At 43.4% G+C, this 21,995-nt stretch overlaps 1 protein-coding gene across 1 annotated transcript in view; it reads left to right on the top strand.

Moving 5' to 3' along the window:
- Positions 1–21,995, top strand: part of SEL1L3 (SEL1L family member 3) — a 100,389-nt gene that overhangs the window by 35,443 nt on the left and 42,951 nt on the right. The window contains exons 7-11 of the mRNA XM_082606914.1: positions 975–1,107; positions 2,985–3,117; positions 4,620–4,760; positions 17,619–17,830; positions 18,992–19,171. Of these exons, the coding sequence (XP_082463040.1) occupies positions 975–1,107; positions 2,985–3,117; positions 4,620–4,760; positions 17,619–17,830; positions 18,992–19,171 (799 nt within the window). The remainder of the gene's footprint in view (positions 1–974; positions 1,108–2,984; positions 3,118–4,619; positions 4,761–17,618; positions 17,831–18,991; positions 19,172–21,995) is intronic.

Genomic DNA, 21,995 nt, shown 5'->3' with positions numbered 1-21,995 from the left:
TGTGCATTTTATTCATGCTGACCCATTTTTTTCCCTCCATTTTCCTTCCTGATCCTTTAAGTCTTTCAGGACAAAGTGGACTTCCAACAAATCACCTGTGCTGACCGCTTATCTTTGGCCAAGCCCTTTGACCTTGCTGTGGCCTCCTTCTCCTAACTCTGAATTTGACCTCAGTTCTTATCTAATAGGGTATGTTTTTATTTTCCTCCACATCCACCTTCTATCTACTCAACAAGTTTTCTTTTTTTCCTTTTAGAGCAAAATACTTCCAATTAAGATCAGCAATTCCAAATAATTCCAATGATGCTAAACAATTTCACCAATATCAATAGGCGGCACGTATTAAGTACTTATGGTGGAATTTAGGATTACCAGAGGGGAAGGGTAGGAAGGTAGTTAGGGAGTTTGGGATTGACATGTACACACTGCTATCTTTAAAATGGATAACCAACAAGGACCTACTATGTAACACAGGGACCTCTGCTCAATATTCTGTAACAACCAGGAGAAGAATTTGAAAAAGAATAGATACATGTATATGTATAACTGAATCACTTTGTTGTACACCTGAAACGAACACAATATTGTTAATCAACTATACTCCAATATAAAATAAAAAGTCAAATAAAAAATAAATAAAAAGGAAAAAAAGGTACTTATGGTGGGCCAGGTGCTGCTAGATGCTGTACTTCTTTACTTAATCCTCTTATCAATCCAGTAAGAGAGGAATTCTCATTTTACTAATAAGAAGACTCAGTCTCAGAGAGGTTAAGCAACTGGTCCAAGGTTACACAGCTGGTAAATAGCAGGGTTGGGATCCTAGCCCAAGTCTGCCTGACCCCACCATGGTCTCATCTTCTAGAACTAGAGTGAAGGGTTTGCGGAAATTTGGAGTTCTAAGTCAAGGAGAAAGAGTCTTTAAAAAAAAAATCTGTTCAAACCCAGAACTCTTTTAACCCTTTGTTCTTCTCTAGCTTCCGAGAGGATTTCCATTATAATGACACTGCTGGGTACTTCATTATTGGAGGGAGCAGGTATGTGGCCGGCATTGAAGGGTTTTTTGGACCCCTGAAGTACTATCGCCTCCATGCTCTGCACCCTGCACAGGTGAGCCCAGGGGACCAAGGAGTTTTCGAATGCTTATGGGTAATGGGCATGTGGGTCAGGACTGTGGAACCACTCCAGTGTAAACAAAAGATTTATCTAAGCCGGACCTCGCATCGGCTCTGTCACCAAAGATAAGTAATATTGAGGCTTCCCCCTCCACCCTGCAAACGTGATAATAGATTTTTGTTAAGGTTTGGTTCATTTAGTACTCATAAAATGGAAACCGTTTACTTCCTCCGTTTTAATAACTAGTAGCTTAATTATAGAGTCGATTTTTATCAGGCTGTTGCCTATCCAGTGATTAAGCTAATGAAAGGAGAGAGTCTTAGCTATTTGGTAAAGCTTCTTTTATATGCTATTATTTAAAGTATCAGAGAGGAGACAGTCCAGCAAATAGGACTCTTGGTTCTGCTTACTGCTCTCTCCAGAAACGTGGGCCTTTGGCTCACACTGGGTGGGTGGGCTGCAGTGGTGGAGATCATAGAGGGCTTTGTAGTCAGCACTGAATTCTCAAGTCCAAAATCCACCCACAAATGAATGGAATTGTCGGAGTCTCCAGGCCAGCTCCAGCAGAGCTGGCGGGTATTAGAGGGGGGCTGCCCCATGAGGGAACCTTCACCCTGGTTGCTGTTCGTGCCTTGGTAAGGAGATCACCGGACACCTAAAAAAGGAACGTTCTTTCATTCCTGTGACCTTGTGGGATTTGTTCTGGGAAAAGCAGGAGTCACTAGGCAAAGTCAATTCGGAAAAATGGGGCACCTTGTCACCCATAGGTCATCTTAGAACCCCTGTTGAGATACCTCTATAAGAGGAAAAAAATGAAATTCTTTTATTCATGTGTGCAGCCAATACTTATTAAGCACCTACGATGTGCCAGGCTCTGTGCAAGATGCTGAGGTGTCCAAGATGAATTAAGGTGGTGGCTTTCAAACTTTTTTTTGAAGGTGGTCCACAGTAAGAACTCTATTTAATAGCATGGGCAGTACGTACATAAGCATATATAATACACATGTACATACATATACACATAATATATACATATATATATATATATATATATATATATAAAACACAAAACTGAAATAAGAATTTTACTAACGATATAGATTCTTGCTATGTTCAGTGTACTCTGATGTTCTGTGTTCTGCTCTATAAAAAACAAAATCACTGCTGGTTACAAACCACTGAAATAATTTCACAACCCTCCAATGGGTCATAACCCGTATTTTGAAAACCACTGAATCGAGATCAGGTCTCTGATCTTGAGGAGCTCCTTGCCTGGGTCTTAAACAGATAAGTCATGAAAGAATGGGGTACATGCTTTAATAAAGATGTGAGCACTGTGTCTGGCAGTGCCGAGGTGCGGTCCTCTGCATCGGTACATGTATGAGGGTGGGATAGGCTGTTAGGGAGGCTGCCCTGAAGGGATGACCTTGGATCTGGCTCTTGGAGGTTGAGTAGGAGCCTTCTAAACAGAAGAAAAGGAGAGGAGGCTTCCAGGCAGCAGGTGCAGCACTGGTAGACTTGGGGTCCTTTGGGAACTCAGGGGAGATAAATGTCATTTTCTGGGGATAGCACATAGCGGCGGGGAAGGGAAGAGGATGAAGGCCTGGTCTCTGGGAAATCCTAACACTTAAGAAGCTCTGCAGTGGAGAAGATGCCACAAAAAGAAGCTAGAGGGAAGCAGTCAGAGCTGGCGTGTCCTTGAATTACTAGTAACACCCTTCCTTTGAGAATCCAAAGCAGATGATCTGTGTACAGACAAGCCACCTGGTGCTATCAGTGGGAGAAGGAAATCCACCTGAACGTAGCCTCATGGGTACCCATGGGTGTTTGATGACAATTGTTGTTCATTCCGTTTTCTTGCCCTCTTGTAGATTTTCAATCCCCTACTTGAGAAGCAACTTGCTGAACATATCAAGTTATATTATGAAAGGTGTGCAGAGGTTCAAGAAATAGTATCTGTGTACACATCCACGGTACAGCAGGGGGACAGGAGACAAGAAGCATGTAAGTATTGAACTTCAGGAGAGTGATTTTTAGCTCCAGGCATTTGTAGCAGCATGCTTGGCTTCTTTCACTAAGGGGTTGGAATAGAACATATGTGACTTGACCAATGGGGGCAAGTATGGCCTCCCCAGATGGATGCAAATGATAGTGTGCCTTCCACCTAGATCCCACCAAGACCAATAGCCAGCAAAACCCAAACCTGCCTCGTGGCTTCAACTAGCTGTAATTTAGTTTAAGAACATAAATGAGAGTGTTTTGAGCCTCAAATTGCATTATTCCCATCCATAATGGGATCTTAGGCCAGTCTAAGAAAATAAAAATGAATTGGAAGATAAATTAATCATTAAAAATGTTTCCCTGTCGGTGCACTTTTGTCTTGGACCATTAATATCTGAATATTAGCCTTCGGAAATGTTGAACAATGGCTTTGTTGTTTGGGGCTGGGTTTTATTTTTCAAATCTTTGAAATTGACTCATTCTGGAAGACATTGGTAACTTTTCAACAGAAGGAATGAATTTCAAATAGACTGCTTCCGTGCCTGCCCGTATTTGCAGACATCCTTTCATTCATACGGAGTGTGTATCTGTTATAAAACTCATCCCGTCTTGTCTTCCAATGTTCCAGCACTTATAAATTTCTCTAGCTATAGATCTTCTTGCATGATATGGTGGCACTAGAGTTAGTCACATATGTTCTTTCTGGAAGAGAAATTCCTGTGGGGCCTTTGCCATCAGCAAAAGTAAATTGAGTATTTCAGTCCTGCCTAAGTAATCTCAACATCTCCAGAGATGAGCTTCCCATTTCAGACCATGGAGGAATGGATGCATGTTGAACATACCCCATTCTGATAGGGTTCACATAAAATGGTCATAGGAAGTGATTAGAGATGGTGATAGGTATGTGTAGAAAGGCAGCACTTCCGCAATTTAATTTAAGAATAGGCTATACTAGTCTCCCAGCTGCTGCTCTCATCACTGAATCATCCAGAAAATATGATGCAGTCAGAAGAGGGGAAGATATATAGGAATAGTAATGTCCCAAACAGGAAAGAAACTGATTTTGAAAGCTGATGTAATTTCAGGAGAGATACCCAGAGTCAGAAGGCTGGTCTTGCATGCTGATCTGTTTGGGGGCATTGGGAAGATTCTCCTAACATCTTCTACTGCCTTTCCTCCCTGGGGAGGTCCCTGTGCTTTGTTGACTCACACTGCCAACAAAATGGCCTAGATATTGTCCTCCTGGGGACCAGTCCGAGGCCATCTGCTCATTCTGTAGAATTATTCAACAGCCTTCAGCAACTTTGGCACATTTCCCTTGGACTTGGCTTTGAATTTGTGACCTCGAGGCAGAGGCATTGTAGCCAATTTCAAATCCCGGATGCACCCAAACCAACATCCAGTAATGCTAAGTCTGACCTCTTATTTCTAGTTCCCCATAGAGGAAGGGAGTTAGAGAGGCAAGGCTTCCCTCTAATGGTATCCTGTGCTTCCCTTTCCTGTAGGCGACCTCCAGAATTCCTACCTGGACTTGAAGCTCAGGTACGGGCGGCCCTCGATGTGCAGAGCCCTCCTCTGGGAGAAGGAGCTGAAAGCCAAGCACCAAAGCTTGTTCCAGGCCTTGCTGGAGATGGGTCTGGTGACAGGTAATTGAGTCTGTGCCTCGCTCGCCTTTGGACGCTGGTTAGGAAGGTCCCTGTTTTTCTGCTTTCCCTCACCCTCTTTAGTGATTTATGCCTTGAAGTTATTTTTAACCCTAGTGTTCTAGCTTAATTTCAAATTTAAATTCTGCCCTTAATGTGTCCACCACTCAATGTATCTGTGCACATTTTCAACCCTAAATACAAAAACTTAAATTTAGGAATCACTTGAGCAATTCTTTATTTAAAGCCAAGGCCACAAACAAGCAGCTGACAACCAGAGCTGACCCCCAAATGTGATTGCTTTGGCATACACATTGTTGTCAATTAAAAAAAAATTAGTTACAGGGATCTAAAAACTTCCATGAAAATGCAAATTTCTAGCTTTTCTCAGAAGATCCAAAGATCTGGCGATGCCAGGCCTCCGTTCCTGAGTGGCAGCAATCCCAGAGGTGTGTGGTTGGGACAGGCAGGCTCTGTCCATCCACAGCCCTTCCTGCCTCTGGTTGAGCACCTCCTGCTGACTTCAGTCATGGATCTTACCTGCTCGGGCCCTCGGGCCCTTGAACTTGAGACCTTTGATTTGAAGTACATTTTAAGCAGCATCTCAGGAATCTGTGTATATTTTGCAAATGTGTCCAGCTTAAGTCCATTGTGATTTACGTTTGCGTAGTAATGAAGTACATACTGTAAGACTACAAGGAATCTTGAAACAGTGTCTGTTAGGAAGAGAAGAGAAGCTGGAGGTGTTCAGCCTGGGGAAGGGAATGAGAAGGAGGGTAATGAGAACTATCTTAGCGGTCAGCAGCAGCCCATGGTATTCCTGGGCATATGACCAAACCCTTGGGTCAAGGCAATGCAGAAACTGACTGCTGCTGCATATAAGAACTTCCTAAAAATGGCAGTGTCCAGTGGGATAGACTCTCTTTGCAGATAGTGATTCACCCTCACCCCATCTTGAAAGAATTCAAACCATACAAGATATTTCCTCTTTGGTTCATTTGATATTTGCTGAGTGACTGCTCAGTTACTTGGCTGGACTTCAGAGGTAAGTAAAATAGTACAAGGTCTCTCTCTGCCCTTGAGGGACCGACTTGAAAGCAAAGAAAAATGGTAATGTATTTTTAAAAATAAAAGCTATGGGAGTAATTGGCAAAGGCACAAAGAAGGGAGTGGTCAGTTCTACTTGGAAGTCTAGGGTGCTCCAGGAAGGCTTCCTGGAGGAGGTGACACTGGGATTGATTCTTGAAGGGTCAATTGATGTTTGCCAGATAAGCAAGGTGGGGATAGGTATTGCAGGCAGAGTAGAGGCAGAGAGATGGGAACAGCATGTCACTTTTAATGACGTGCAAGGAATTTGGGAAGCAGGAGAAGGCCTGGAGAGTGATTATTCTTTTTTTAAAAATTATTTGTTTATTGGAGTAAAATTGATCTACAATGTTGTGTTAGTTTCAGGTATACAGCACAGTGATTCAGTTATATATATATATATATATATATATATATATATATATATATATATATATATATATTTCAGATTCTTTTCTGTTATAGGTTATTTCAAGATATTGAATATAGTTTCCTGTGCTATATAGTAGGTCCTTGTTGGTTATCTATTTTACTTATAGTAGTGTGTATATGTTAATCCCAAACTCCTAATTTATCCCACCCCTTTCTTTCCCCTTTGATAACCCTAAGTTTATTTTCTGTGTCTGTGGGTCTATTTCTGTTTTGTAAATAAGTTCATTTCTATCTTTTTTTTAAAGATTCCACATATAAGTGATATCATATATTTGTCTTTCTCTGTCTGGCTTACTTCACTTAGTATGAGAATCTCTAGGTCCATCCATGTTGCTGCAAACGGCATTATTTTTTTTCTTTTTTTATGGCTGAGTAGTATTCCAGTGTGTATAGATACCACATCTTCTTTATCCATTCATCTGTCGATGGACATTTAGGTTGCTTCCATGTCTTGGCTATTGTAAATAGTGCTGCAGTGAACATTGGGGTGCATGTATCTTTTTGAATTATGGTTTTCTCCAGATATATGCCCAGGAGTGGGGTTGCAGGACCATATGGTAGTTCTATTTTTAGTTCTTAAGGACCCTCCATACTGTTCTCATAGTGGCTGCACCAATTTACATTCCCACCAACAACATGGGAGGGCTCCTTACTAGAGCTTAGACTCCATCCTAACAAGTTGGAGCTTTACCTTGTAGGTGACGGGGACCTGTTGAAGGGTTTCAAGCAGGGGCTAGAGGCGTGATCAGATCTGGGTTTTTGAGGTCACTCTTGTCAGCAGTGGGAGACTGAGGGAGGTAAACTAGAGTGCTGTGGAGCTGGAAGCAGGGGGGCCACTGCATGGCCCGGGGAGGAGAGGATGGAGGCCTGAATGGGGCAGAGTGATGTAGATGGAGCCAAAGGATATAAGGGGTTGGCTCTGAGGGACTTCATCACTGCCTGGATCTGGGAAAGGGAGGCCATGTGGAGTCAGGTGTCAGCATAGCCTCTGCAGCCAAGTGACCTGATTCTGATATTAACTTAGCACTTACTAGCTGTGTGATCTTGGGCAAGCCACTTCATTTCACTGAGCCTCAGTTTCCTCATCTGCAAAATGGGGATGACAATAGTCCCTCTCTTCTAGTGTTGGGTTAAGGAATTGACACTTAGAAGAGTATGGGCACTTAGTAAACTCTATGTAAACAGCGTTTCTCAATCTTAGCACTACTGACATTTTGTATAATTCGTTGCTGTGAAGGATCTGTCCTGTGTATCATAGGATGTTTAGCTGCATTTCTGGTCTCTACCCACTAGATACCAGCAGGACTCTGTCCCCTCCCATAAACCTCCACCCAAGGGTGACAACTAAAAATGTCTCCAGATATTGTCAAGTGTCCCCAGGGAGGTCAAATCGCCCCCGGTGGAGGATCACTGCTGTGTAAGTGTTACACTATTACTACCAGGCAGAGACAATTGCTGGGTTTTCGTGGGCCTTCTGGGAGGTGGTTGAACTGCCCCCTGAGACAGGTGAATGGAAGAGGGTGATGCATGTTGGAAAGTGTAGGCTAAACGGGCAAAGACCACATCACCTCAAAACTGGCTTTATGAGATTCAGGTATATTTAAATATAGTTTTACTGATTAGGAACAGGAGTGAATCATTTTCACAAAACATTCTTTTTCAAGCAAATACTCTCAGTAAAGAATGTTTTTGTGTTATTTTTACTGCTCAGGAGTTTCTTTTAAAGAATGCAGAATGGGGCTTCCCTGGTGGCGCAGTGGTTGGGAGTCCGCCTGCCGATGCAGGGGACACGGGTTTGTGCCCCGGTCCGGCAGGATCCCGCATGCCGCGGAGCACCTGGGCCTGTGGGCCATGGCCGCTGGGCCTGCGCGTCCGGAGCCTGTGCTCCGCGGCGGGGGGGGCGGGCAGTGAGAGGCCCACGTACCGCAAAAAAAAAATGCAGAATGATTTTATTCTCTGTGGAGGCCTAGAAAGGGAGCTAATTAACCCAGATCATGAACCCCCAAACCTTGAGACTTGATGGGCTGCAGTGCTGGGGAGTTGTCACACTGCAGCATAGACACGCGTCCAGCTGCCCTCGGTCAGGCTTCCGGGGCCCCATGCCTGGGGGGAGGGGGACACAAAGCCGGATTTGCCACTTTAGGGCCCACTGCTGGTGCCCAAGGAGCCGGTCAGGTCCTTCTGGTGCCAAGTCGGCTTAGATCAGCGCCAGGGAGCATACATGGAGGGGCCCCTATCTGCCTGGGAATGCAGCCACCTGCATCCCGCCTCTCCCTGCCATTTCCTGGGGCCCAGAAACAGGTGGGGAGGGAGGGTAGTCAGGGTAGGCAAATCTCCAGAACCAACCTCAGGCTCCCATTCTGCCTTCACCCCCTATTTTTCTAGTTCACGTTGTCCCATCCATAGGGACTGGGGGCCTCCTGCAGGGGTAGGGCTTACACCCATTTAAATTCATCTCTACCTGGCACACTGCCCTTGCTTGGGGCCATCATAGTTAACTAGATAATCTCTGTGGTTAACCCTGGAGAGAGATTGGTGTCAGACATTGTGCCCAGTTTCTAACAATCCTGAGGGAAGTGCAGAAAATTTGATTTTGTAAATTGAGGGGAAAAAAATTACATTATTTACATAACTTTACTCTGGTCTCCTATAAAAAGAAGAGTAGTCTGACTGGTGTGACTATGTATCTATTCCTGGTTCCTCACATAACTTTTGATCCAAGTTTATCCTGCTGTGAGTGTCTAGCTGGCTTTGCAGTGCTTTGGACAACTCTAGTCAATAGGAACTATGTTTGCATCATGTTTTCTGCTGCTGGCCTGAGCTGTTTGGTCCTGTTGACCAGTAGACTTTACTAGAACATCCTCATCATGTTACATTTCTTGTATCTGAGATAAGCTACAAGAACAGACTCAAGGATCAGATGTTGGCTGCTTAGAATTCTTGCTGTAGGAACTGAGTAGGTGCAGTAACAAAGATAAGGAATGAAACCGTGTGAGTAGCTTAAGTCACTCGTATCACAACCTTCCATTCATTCATTCACTAGACAAGTATTGACCAAGTGGCCCAGGATAGGACAAAGATGAGGCCATGTTTTGAATGAGAGTGACTTAGGTTAAATGCAAAGCATTAGGAAAAATGCTCCCATAGCTCCCACAAAGGGAATTAATTGGTGGAATTATTTTTTTCCTGGCATTAAAAAAATATATACGACAGCATGAGACAATGGCCTGTAATTTCGGGTTCTTTGCGACAGACTCACCCTTTTCTTGGCAGCCTCTCCTCACATATACAGCCAACTCTACTGCCAGGCTGCTGCACGTGCACGCTTCAGACGGCAGCGTTTTCCCCCGACACTGTGTGATTTTAGATGGATCATCTGCTCTCCCTCTGAGCCAACGATGTACTTCAAAGGAGCCATGAGAACGGTGCAGGGAGTGCAGAGTCGGAAGCTTTCAACCAGTAGGAGTGTCCTCTGCATTCCGCCCAGTGAGGTCAGGAGTGGTCACCACCTTCTAGTTGTTGCCAAAAGACTGAGCTCTATTTTTCTACTGCAAAAGAGAATCCCCAAATATTTACACCCTCCCTCTTTAAGGACTGTAATTTTTTTAAAAATTTGTGGTAAAATACACATAATTTAAAATTCTCCATCATCACCATTTTTAGATGTACCCTTCAGTAGCATTAAGTACGTTCACATTGTTGCACAACAGATTCTAGAACTTTCTTATCGTGCAAAACTGAAACTCTGTACTCATTAAACCACAACTCCCCGCCCTGCCCCTGCCCCCACCCCCAGTCCCTAGTGACCACCATTCTACTTTCTGTGTCTATGAACTTGACTCTTCTAGATACCTGATATGAGTGCAATCATACAGTATTTGTCTTTGCATGACTGGCTTATCTCGCTTAGCATAAGGTCCTCAAGGTTCATCCATGTTATAGCATCTGTCAGAATCTCCTTCTGCTTTAAGGCTGAATAATATTCCATTGTGTGTCCATACCACATTTTGTTTATTCATTCATCTGTTGATGGACACTTGGATTGCTTCCCCCTCTTGGCTACTGTGAATAGTGCTGGTTTGAACGTGGTGTACAAGTATCTCTTTAGGACTCGGCTTTCAGTTCTTTTGGCTGTATACTCAGAGGTGGGCTTGCTGGATCATACAGTAATTCTATGTTTAATCTTTTGAGGAACCATTATCCTGTTTTCCATAGGGGCTGCGCCATCTTACATTCCCGTCAACAGCATACAAGTGTTCCAATTTCTCCACATTCTCACCAACACTTGTGATTTTCTGGGTTTTTGATAATAGCTATCCTTATGGGTATGACAGGTAATTTATGTTTGTAACTTATATACCGGGGAAAGTCTGGTTTCATAGGAATGAAGAATGTAATGCTCTCATAAAGTGACAGTGTCTACGAAAGAGCTTCACAGACAGAAAGGTACCCTATGGATATGAGAGATAGAGTCGCCCGGATAGGGCTCATCTCATCTGCCTTGACTTACAGTGCTTTGATCCTATGGGTGTGTCCATTACTCGCTTGACTGCAAGCTTGTTGAGGGTAATGCGAGAGGTATAAGTATCCCACTATGCTTCCTATTCCTTCACAGTGTCTGCAACGGTGCTGGGCATACGTTAGCTGCTTAGTTATCAATCCTTCTTCCATATGACCCTATACAGTGCATTTATGCCCCCCTCCCCTCAAAGAACACACCTCAGCCACCCATGCTCTTCAATTTGCCTGCCTTGCAAGCAGCCTTCAAGTCCCAGCTCAAACACTGCCTGCTCACATCGTCTTTCCTGTCCCCCCAGGCAGTCAGTTCCATCTCCCCTGCCCCCCTTGCCATTTTGTAGGTGTCCCCTTATCAGTACCTATCTTACCACATTACAATATTGATTTGCCTGTCTGATTCCACAGTGGAGCTCAGACGTCTTCAAAGACAGCAACAGAATCTAGGTTTTCTTTGAAGACCTGAAATAAGTATTTGTTGAGCCACTGAACACACTCCAGATGAATAAGTTATCTCATTGGAAATACTCAAAACATCTTTTTGGGTCTGTGAATCAGTGAAGGAACAAGGAGTTTAACTTCCAGGAGATACAAATTCAAGGTCTGCACTAGCTAAGCCATAGCACCAATCCAGACCGATGGAGTCTGTGGGCTTATTTTCCTTTCCTCCACATTTTTTTTCACTTCTCTCACGCTTCCTTAGCCTGCTTCTCCCTCAGAAGCTGCTGTCCTGGCTCTGAAGACGCCTTTGCAAGTACAGTCCTGTTTGCCAGGTCAGCCAGGATGCTGTCTCTCAACTCTCCCCTGACAACAAAAGTGGGCCAGGGGCTTCCCTGGTGGCACAGTGGTTAAGAATCTGCCTGCCAATGCAAGGGACAAGGGTTCGAGCCCTGGCCTGGGAAGATCCCACATGCCGCGGAGCAACTAAGCCCGTGCGCCACAACTACTGAGCCTGAGCTCTAGAGCCGTGAGCCACAACTACTGAGCCCGCGTGCCTAGAGCCCGTGCTCCGCAACAAGAGAAGCCACCACAGTGAGAAGCCCACGCGCCGTAACGGCAACGAAGAGTAGCCCCCGCTCGCCGCAACTAGAGAAAGCCCGCGTGCACCAACAAAGACCCAAACTCAGCCAAAAATAAATAAATAAGATAAATAAATTTATAAAAATAAATAAATAAGTAAAGACATCAGTGCTCTTGGGGCACCCAACTGCAGCGCACACAGATGTAGCAGCCAACCCTTCCTGCCACGGCTCTGCATCCTGATTTCCTCGAGTGGCCCAGGAATGCTCCTGTGATGCTCTGTCCTGAAGTTCACCGCTGTCCAGGCTCTGGGGGGCATCTGACACAAGACCCCATGTTCAAGACTTCGGGGGGGGGAGGGTGGGAGGGAGATGCAAGAGGGAGGGGATATGGAAACATATGTATATGTATAACTGATTCATTATGTTATAAAGCAGAAACTAACACACCATTGTTAAGCAATTATACTCCAATAAATACGTAAAAAAAAAAAAAAAGACTTCAGGGGGACCATTCTGCTTGGTCAACCTCTGTGTTGTTTCCTGGGGAAACTCTAGTTCTTTAGGAAAATGGCTCTTGTCAGAGCATAGAAATTGCCCTATTTGCATTGGGGCTTTTTCTAATGCTAGGCTGGTAGTATTTTAGTATTCACGCCTTTTCATCCTTTAAGAAGTATACTGGCTGTTTCTTTTTACTCTCCTCTCACACCTTTCTTGACAAAATGGAATGCTTTGAATTCAAAAACCCTCTGAATGGGGCTCTGGCATCAGGGAAGAGAAACGGTGAGAACCAGCTGGTAAGAGGTGGCAGGAATGGCAGAGCTAGGTGGGGCTCCAGGCCAGAGAGCTGGTATGGCAGGAAGGAGCAAGGAAGGACACAATGGCCCACGTGCAGGGGGTCTCGAAGGCAGGGAGCCCCAGGGAAGCGTGACAGGTGGGTGGACCAGCACACCCTCCAGACATTTGCCCTGAGGCCAGAACTGTTTATTTCCTTTCTTCCTTTCATGCTGGACTGGGCACCTCTGAGCCCATGGTAGCTGATGACTGTGGCTACAGAAAGTCCAAGGTCTGCCAGCAAATGGTTCTCGGGAGGAAGCCAGGTCTGAGGCTGGGCTCCCCTCCCAGGGCTGACACCATCTGCATTGTTCCTTCAGGGCCACAGCCTGACTCCTGCCCCAGGCTTCAGAGAGCAGAGTGCAGGGGACGAGGTTCCTCTACACAATATGCAGACAGGTGCTGGCTGCACTATCGTCCCTCTAGCTTGTTTCTAACTCTTCTTATTTTTGCCAACAATTGCAGTGTTTATTTGGAGACTAAAACTCAGAGCATGGAAATGGTAGAAACACAATGGGGTTATTTAGTAACGCCAGGATCCTGTGTCCTTTAAGAGCTATGTTCACTGTTGTTCATTAAAGGACCTTTATCTTATTTTTTTTTAATTTAAGAAAGCATCTTTATAGTTTAAAAAAAAATCCACGGAGAGAGAGAAAGAGGGAAAGGGAAGGAGGGAGGGGGCGAGGAGGAGGGAGGGAGAGAAGTTACATGTATAAAACCAGACAATGTGCACAGGACAGAAAAGTACAAGTAGTTTACTTTTGAGAGAGAAATAGGCCACTTCTTTGAGTCTCGGGAGCCCAGTGGAGCTCATCAAATGAGAATGCAAATGAAGGATGTGCTGTGTTTTTTTAAATCAGTAAACTTGGTGAAGATCTTTCCTTTTCTGGGTAAATGATATTTTCTCCTTTCACATTTTTTTCCCTTTTCAAACTTCTTCCCTGGATGCATTACACCTTTTGGAAGCTTGAAACTAAAAATAACTTTCCTGTTGTTGTCTCGTTCCCCTCATAAGGAATAAGTCTGCCTTTCTTCTCCCAAATTCTCCATCAGAGGCAGCTCTGGTTCCTTCAGTAGGTGACTACCTTCTCATTTTCTGCTTTTTGCCTCTTTTAATGATGAGTGTGGGCTTCCCTGGTGGCGCAGTGGTTAAGAATCCGCCTGCCAATGCAGGGGACACAGGTTTGAGCCCTGGTCCGGGAAGATCCCACATGCGGCAGAGCAACTAAGCCCGTGCACCACAACTACTGAGCCTGCATGCCACGACTACTGAAGCCAGTGTGCCTAGCGCCTGTGCTCCGCAACAAAAGAAGCCACCACAATGAGAAGTTCGCACACCACAACCAAGAGTAGCCACTGCTCGCCGCAACTAGAGAAAGCCCGCTCTCAGCGACGAAAACCCAATGCAGCCAAAAATTAAACAAAACAAAACAAAACAAACCAATGATGAGCGCACAAATGGTGACCTTGTGATATTGCTGGAAAAAGGAAAAAAGAGCAAAATAAACGACGCTGTGCTACTCGGGGATTAAGAGTTAATGGTGGTGGTGCCTTTGTTTCCTTAGCTTCTGGTGTAGGAAGAAAGAAAAATGGGAAAATGGCTCCTACTTCTATTTTGTTTGTTTGTTTTTCATTACTCCATTAATCTCCATAAATAAGGCATGTTTTTTAGTTATAGATCTACTAGAAAAAATGCATATGCTAAACCTGTTGGGCGAAATTAACAGTTTCATTACATGGATTTTTCAATTGCCAGTTTTACAATACCACCAGTGACATCAGAGCTTTGATTTTGTGCCACATTTGGAATTCAAACTTTAAAGAATGTGCAAAACGAGTGGTTTTCCTTTAGAAGTATTATTATTTTATTATTATACTCACTAGTGCAGAAAATTGTCTAGATTCTTTTGCAGAGAAAATACTGATTGGTAATGTCTGGGGGGAGTTAAGAATTTTAATAGGTAAAAGAAATAATGAAGGTTTTTCAACCTGCCTCCGTTTCAGTCTGCAAAGTTTTTTTGTGTGTTTGCTAAGGATTTGAACTTTGTGAAGGATCGCCCTCCTGATCCTTATTCTCCTGCAGTCCCAGCTATCTGGGCGATCACAGTAATAATTGCTTGGATTCTGTGCCAGAGGTCAGCAGGGCAAGTGTTTCATTTGGACGTGCATTTGGCTTGGAGTCTCTTTTCTCCTCTGAGCCCCCAAAGCCCATGTCTTTGGGTACTCAGGCAAAACTCATCATATTAGATATTTTTTAATGCCTATTTTATTTTATTTTTTGTGTGAAATGGCTTTTTTTTAAATTAATTTTTATTGTAGTATAGTTGCTTTACAATGTTGTGTTAGCTTCTACTGCACAGCAAGATGAATCTGGCAGAGCAGGTAAGGCTGGAATGAATCGTTAACAAATTGTTAATGTTGCTTTGCTCAGAGTGTGCACAGAGGGGTATCGGAGATGAGTATATATTTAAAAGTAAATATATGAATAAGTAGGAGTAGGATTTACTTTGCAACTCCATCTGAGTACTGCAGTACATACCAAATCTAGCGGAGAAAGTTCTTATCCTGTCTAATGGTTGGGTAGGATGGAATTTTCCTCTCAGCTATGCAAAGGGAGAATCCAAAAGGAGATCCCCGGCCTCCTGGTGGAAAAGAGGGTTATTATTCAGATACATCCCAACAGATGAGCAGAGGGAAATGCTCGAGGATGTTCATTGCTGTGTTGCTGGTTATAGCAAAAGCAGTGGAAGAAACCCAAGAGTCTAAAAATAGAGAACCGGTTGGAAGAACGGCACTGCTATAGAATGCAATACTATTGAAACTTTAGGAAGAATGAGCTTCTGACTGCTGTGGACAGGTATTCATGGTATGTGGTTAATTTAAAAAAGAAAGTTGACAGATAAACAACGATTTATTGTCTAGCATAGGGAACTATACTCAATATCTTGTAATAACCTATAACGGAAAAGAATCTGAAAAAGAATCTGTATATATGAGTCATTTTGCTCTACACCTGAAACTAACACAGTATTGTAAATCAAATATAGTTTGATAAAAAATTACACTCATAAGGGAAAAAAAGTTGAGAGTCCAAACCTATAGGGGCTTTTTAGAAAGAAAATGTATATGTATATAAGCAGAGAGATGTGTAATGAATTATTGTCTATGCCAAGGAAAAGTCTGGAAGTATATACACCAAGCTTTCAACAGTTTATCTTCACTATTAAAGAAGATTTGGGAGAGAGAGGACTTCTGTTTTTGTTTTATACAAATCTATATTATTTGATTTTTTTTTTTTTTAACAACAGGCAGCTATTTCTTTAGGGATTAAAAACAAAACAGAGGAGCAAACTCCATGTGTTTAGTTAAGGTGTTGTTTTTAGCACCTACCTCTTGGGATGGAGAGTAAGTAAAAGCAGATCCAAGCTGCTGCCTCTCAGAAACCTGGAGAGGGCGGAGGTGAGGGGTTCCAGGAGCCAGGAGATGGGACTGCCTTAGCGCTGGGTGAGGGGGTAGGTGGGCTCCTTTTCCACAGCTCAGCAAGTGAAGGCATGTGCCCCCCTACCAGGGGCAGCCAGCCTGCCTGTGTGCCCAAAGGGATAGGCATTAGCTCATAATCCATGGTTTGGGTTTCACAGTTTCATCCGTGGATCCTACTGGCTTCTGTGTTGATGCCTTGGAAGAGGTATCAACCTCTGCCGAGGAATTGCCCTTAAATCCAATCTCAAATCCTCTCATTGAGAGTTTTCCCGCATTGGAAACTCATCTCTGTTCATTCCTTGATGGAGCGCTGATAGAGTGAGTCTCTTGTTGCCTCCTGGAAGTTGTTAGTTAACAACATTTTAATTTGGGATGGAATGAAGAAAATCAAAGAAAAATGTTGGGTATAATTCTTAGGGGGAGAAAATTTTAGTTTTAAATAAATTGACCACATCTCTTTAAATGGAAATTGTACCTACGCAATCCTATATAGCTGTTTGTAACATAGCATCTAGTAGATGCACAGAATAGAATTGTAAACGTTCATTGGCTGAATTAATAAAACGAGAGATGAATAATGTAGATGGACTTTAAAAGACTGTAGCAGATTATAGGGCCGTATAACTTGCCCATTTGGACTTAAGAGTTTAACAATTTATGGGAGAACTAGGTAAAAGGAAGTATCATAGCTTAAAGCAGTTGCGTAAAGTGGTCTCTACTCATGGTGGCAACTGGCTGCCCATTAGTCAGGAGGTAGGTGAAGCAGAGTGAGTAGGAATCTTGCTTTTGTGACCTACCAAGCTGGATTCTAAGCTTGGCTCAGCCATTTGCCAGCTTTGGTAACTTTGGACAAGTTAGTCGACTTCTCCAGGCTTCAGTCTCCTCATCTGAAAAATGAGGACGCTAATAATAGTACTTACCTCTTAAAATATGTTTGGATTACGTGACATAATTTGCATAAGACACTCAACCCAGTATTTGGCATTTTATAGGCCCTCAATAAAAGTTGACTCATTCTTTTTATTGTATTTAGAAACCCACAAGGAAAACTGGAAGCAAAAGATGATAAGAAAGCATCTCAGAATAAGGTTCTTGTGCTCAACTTTTTACAGCAGCACCTAGGAACTATTTCTGAGATAAAACACACCCTCCTTCAGAGTCTTAGAGGGAAAAAAAAAATCTCTCTGGCAGTTTTAGTGGTCCTGACTTGGTGGTGAGTTACACTGAGTAAATTACTCTCTTGAGGCGCTCTCTCAGCTATAGAAGGCACATCCTTTTCTCCAGGATACTAGGCTGTCATTTAGTGCCAAAGGAAAAGCTGTTTACAGAATGACACCCCCAACGGGTTTGATTTACCTCCCCAGAAGCTGGTATATATCAAGTCACTGCAGGACCAACCATATTAATAACTCAGGTGATTTAGTTGGCTGTTCCCACTTATTTTGTCGACCCCATGGTAGTTAATTGTGTGTTCTGTGAATTGTGTTATTTACAGTGCTGAGGAACCAAAGTGAATCCATATTAGAAATTGGTGGGCGGATATTCGAGAAGGCTGTAAAGAGACTTTCCTTTGTTGATGGTCTTCACCAAATTAGCTCTGTCGTCCCCTTTCTGATGGATGCCAGCTGCTGTGGATACCATAAAGCATCCTACTACCTCGCAGTCTTTTATGAAACTGGATTAAATGTACCTCGGGATCAGCTGCAGGTAGAGTATATCACAGGCTCCAGGAACATCAGTTACCTGCCTTATATTTGCAGAGTAAGGCTCTCATGCCCCGGGTGGAACTGGACATGTTCATTTTCCCTGGAGTCCTTTAAAAACTTTACACTCGCGCTTCCCTGGTGGCGCAGTGGTTGAGAGTCCGCCTGCCGATGCAGGAGACACGGGTTCGTGCCCCGGTCCGGGAAGATCCCACATGCCGCGGAGCGGCTGGGCCCGTAACTATTCTGGCTGTGGGTCCAGCATCCCATATGACATTTTAGCTAAGTGAAATCATTTGGATCTCTAAGCAAAGTATTGTCACATCCAGCCTCCTGTCATTAAAATAAATGTCATACTAGATGGTTTTGTGGTATTGAATCCAAATTTATTATGCAACTTGCCTAACATTTGGAATCGCATTTTTATAAGTGCTGCTAAATGGTCCCTGATCACCTTTAGTTTTTGTTTGTGTACATGGGATTGTTCATCCTGGATTTGAAGAGGCTCAGACTGTTAGACCTTCCCAGGTGGCTCTGTGTTCCTTTCACTTGACTTCTTTGTGTGTGTCTCTGGCTGTAGAAGCTCATGACTGATGGCATGCTTTCCCAAGTCCCTGAGGCAGTCCCCACCAAGGTGGAATAGGGTAGAAGATTCTAGCCCCGTCTCTGTCACAAAATGGCTGGTTGACCAAGGACATAGGACTTCAACTTTCTGAGCCTCTATTTCCTCGACTCTGAAATGAGATGGTTGGACCAGTTGATCTCTAAAGACCCTTCCCAACACTAACGTTCTGAGAGTGTGAGGTTGGGACGTGGCCCACTATTCAGATCATCTGACCGTAGGTGACATAGCTGAAGTGGACCGAGATCCTTAGAACAGTCGTCAGATACACAAAGAGATGCTATGAGGTAAGTCAGGGGAGGACTCCCAATCTTCACTGAGAAAAGGACAAAGGAATTTTCAGCTGTTAGACATTGAGAAGGACAGATAGCCATTAGAAAGCTCTTGTGTCTTCTTTTCTAACGTTTTTAAAAAAGGCATGTTAACTTGTTTCTGGAATGACTAGGCTCATATGTAGAGGTGAGGCCAGATGACCTTTCTATGTTTAGGATTTTATGACCCTTTTCTATAATCTTGTGAACACTGTCCATTTCTTCTTAACAGGGCATGTTGTATAGTTTGGTTGGAGGCCAGGGCAGTGAGAGGCTGTCTTCGATGAACCTTGGGTACAAACACTACCAGGGTATTGATCACTACCCCCTGGACTGGGAGTTGTCCTACGCCTACTACAGCAACATTGCCACCAAGACACCTCTTGACCAGCACACACTACAAGGAGATCAGGTACGAGACAGAAGTGGGTGGAAACGGTTATGGCCCTGCTTACTAGAGCTTCCTGAATGGTTTTATTAAGCGTCTGCACCTATGGCTGGTTTATTTGCTGGCCTTTAGAGTACAGGCATAATCCAATGGAGAGAAAAGCTTTCTTGCATTCTCCAATTCATATTTTCTCAGTGTGTTCTCAGGCTGAATGCAAGGACCATCCTACATCTATGTGTGAAAAGCTTTTCATGAGTGAGAGGACCGGTATGGGGAGGGTAGATAACGGCCCTGGACAGATTTTGATTTTGAAAAAAAAATGTGTACCAGAAACATAGGCATTTTGTCTTTGTTCCAAAACCATGTGAAAGTGGTGGGGTCTGGCGATATTAGTCAAATTAAGCGAGGGCAGTAAGCCAAGGGCTCCTCAATACGTCACAAGCAAGCGAGGTCTACATAACGAAGAAGCTCCATCCCTAGCTGTGTTCCCGCTGCCGGACACCTTGAGAAGTGTCTGCCCGTCGCATGAGCCTCAGTGCTCACAAGTGATGGACAACAGGCGATGTTTGAAGACCCTACCCCATCCTGGATTAAGGACTGGATGAAGGGCACTAACTCCAGCCCCTAATTTTGCAGGTTCCCATGTCTTATTGACTCATTAGGCAAAGAAATCAGTGGTTCACATCTGCCCTAAAAACAACATGTTACATTGGACCAACTGATGGTTTGTTTGGGGGACCATGAATAAAAGCGTGTATAAAGGTGATAGTGTAAGAATAAAAAGAAAGCTACCTTTAGATGATGTAGATTTGCATCGAGCAGGAGTAGATTATGACGTGGTTGGCTTCTTGGCATGTATTTTTCTGTATCTCTTTCTTCAGAATGGTTTTAAGATGTTTCGATGGTCACAGCACTTGAGGTAGTTGAGTTAAGTGCAAGTAGTCTGTACCAGGAGATGGCAATTTTTTTTCTGCAAAAGACCAGATAGTAAATATTTTAGGCTCTGCTTTTACAGTCACTATTGCAACTACTCAACTCTGCCAAAGACAATATATAAACCAATGGGGTGCCTGGGTTTGTGCAGCCATAGACAGGAGGTTACTGCATGGTCAGATTTGGCCCTGGTTTAGGCCATAAATCCTTAATTTTCCCCCTTATGCTTGGTGAGTCTGGATTGATAGCAGGATTGTGGAATCTTAGGCAGAGCAGCTAACTGGGAACCAGACCATTCACTCTTCCTTGTGCTGCTCCTGTATTGCACTCAGAAAACCCCAGTGGAGGAAACTTGTGCTTTGATCATTGGAAATGAATGGTTTCTGGAAAAGAAATCTACAGTGGCCACTGTACAGTTATGATACATGTTGTCAGTGAACATTAAACATGAATCAAGCTATAAAATGCCCAAAGGCTGTCTGTATAGACATTCTAATTCTTTTAGAAAATAATGATTTCTTCTGAATAAACTTACACACTCTTATCATGGTCATCTGTATTCTCTCAGAGTATATAGGCTATGTGCAAAATCTGACCTCAGTTTGACAGGAATTTATTTATTAATTGTTAAAGTTTTTTTTTAAAGAATTCTTCTGAAAACACATTCAAACAAAATCAAGCCACAAAATAATATTTCCATTGTTCTGCTAAGCCTGAATGTGTTAATAAAGCCCTGTATGTATATATTATACTTTTAGGAATTCTAATTCAGCATAATTTAGCAAGGGGAGACGGTTTGTTGCTAACAAGCTCCTTTTCTTTTGAAGATTTGGCCCATGAAGTGTTATGATTATGAAAGAAAATGTTTAATTGGTCAGAACCAGAGAAGATGAATAGAGAAGATCCATCTTGCAGCTGGAAAGTCGTGTGATTAAGAGTCATAGATAGGAATTATACAGTTAGAAGAGTTGTATCATAGCTCATTTTCTTAAGAATGTGTAATTAATGGTTTCTTGAGAATTTAAGCAGGTGCCATACATTGATTTAAATGTCCTTTTGTTGAGAGATCTATTAATTCACCAGCAGCCCATAACAAATGAGGAGATATGGAAAGCCAGACCCCTAATTAACAAACCAAGGATCCATCAGTAACTTCTTTCTTGATTCTTGTTTCATTTTCTCTTTTATGTAACTCGTGGTTCCCATCAACTTCATCTTCTTTATTCATAATCTTGCTTCATGTCACTTCTTTATGATTCAGGGGGACTCTGCTTCAGGTTAAAGAGAAAGAAGATGGTAGGGTTTTTTTTGATTTTTGGTTTGTTTTTGTGGCTTAATCACAAATGGATTCCTTTCATTCTCTTCACACCTCAGAATTTGCTCTTCTGAAAGGTTTGGTCCTCAGCCTTCTCTGTCTACACCTTCTAGAGGGCAGGTGGTCTCATCAACATCCCTGGTTTCAACTGCCCTCCACATACGGATGACATGCACATCTTATTCTCAGGCTGAGGTCTTTCTTAAAACCCCCGTCTGCAATCGTAACATACCACAAAGGGAACACACCACCTCCTCCTCTCTATTCCCCACAGACACCTCAACCAATGGCACCATTGTCCATGCCAGCAACGGGGGAGTCACCTTTGATCCCCCCATCAGCCTACCAGCTCTAATCCCCAACAGCGTTACATGCAGCTCTCCTTCATCATCTCTCCCCTGAGTGACTCTGACAGCCTCCTGTTCTACTCTGAGTTATGGAATGAATTGACCCTAAATTCATATGTTGAAGCCCTCACCCCCAGTACCTCAGAATGGGACACTGCATTTGGAGCTAGGACCTTTGAAGAGAGGATTAAGTTAAATGGAGTCATTAGTGGCCCTACTCCAGTATGACTGGTGTTCTTACAAGAAGAGGAGA

The sequence above is a fragment of the Mesoplodon mirus genome (genome assembly GCF_964341445.2).
Source record: "Mesoplodon mirus genome assembly, chromosome: 2".
In the NCBI taxonomy this organism is placed as follows: domain Eukaryota; kingdom Metazoa; phylum Chordata; class Mammalia; order Artiodactyla; family Ziphiidae; genus Mesoplodon; species Mesoplodon mirus.
Note: the sequence above shows the minus strand (reverse complement) of the source record. Positions and strands in the feature narration are given on the sequence as shown.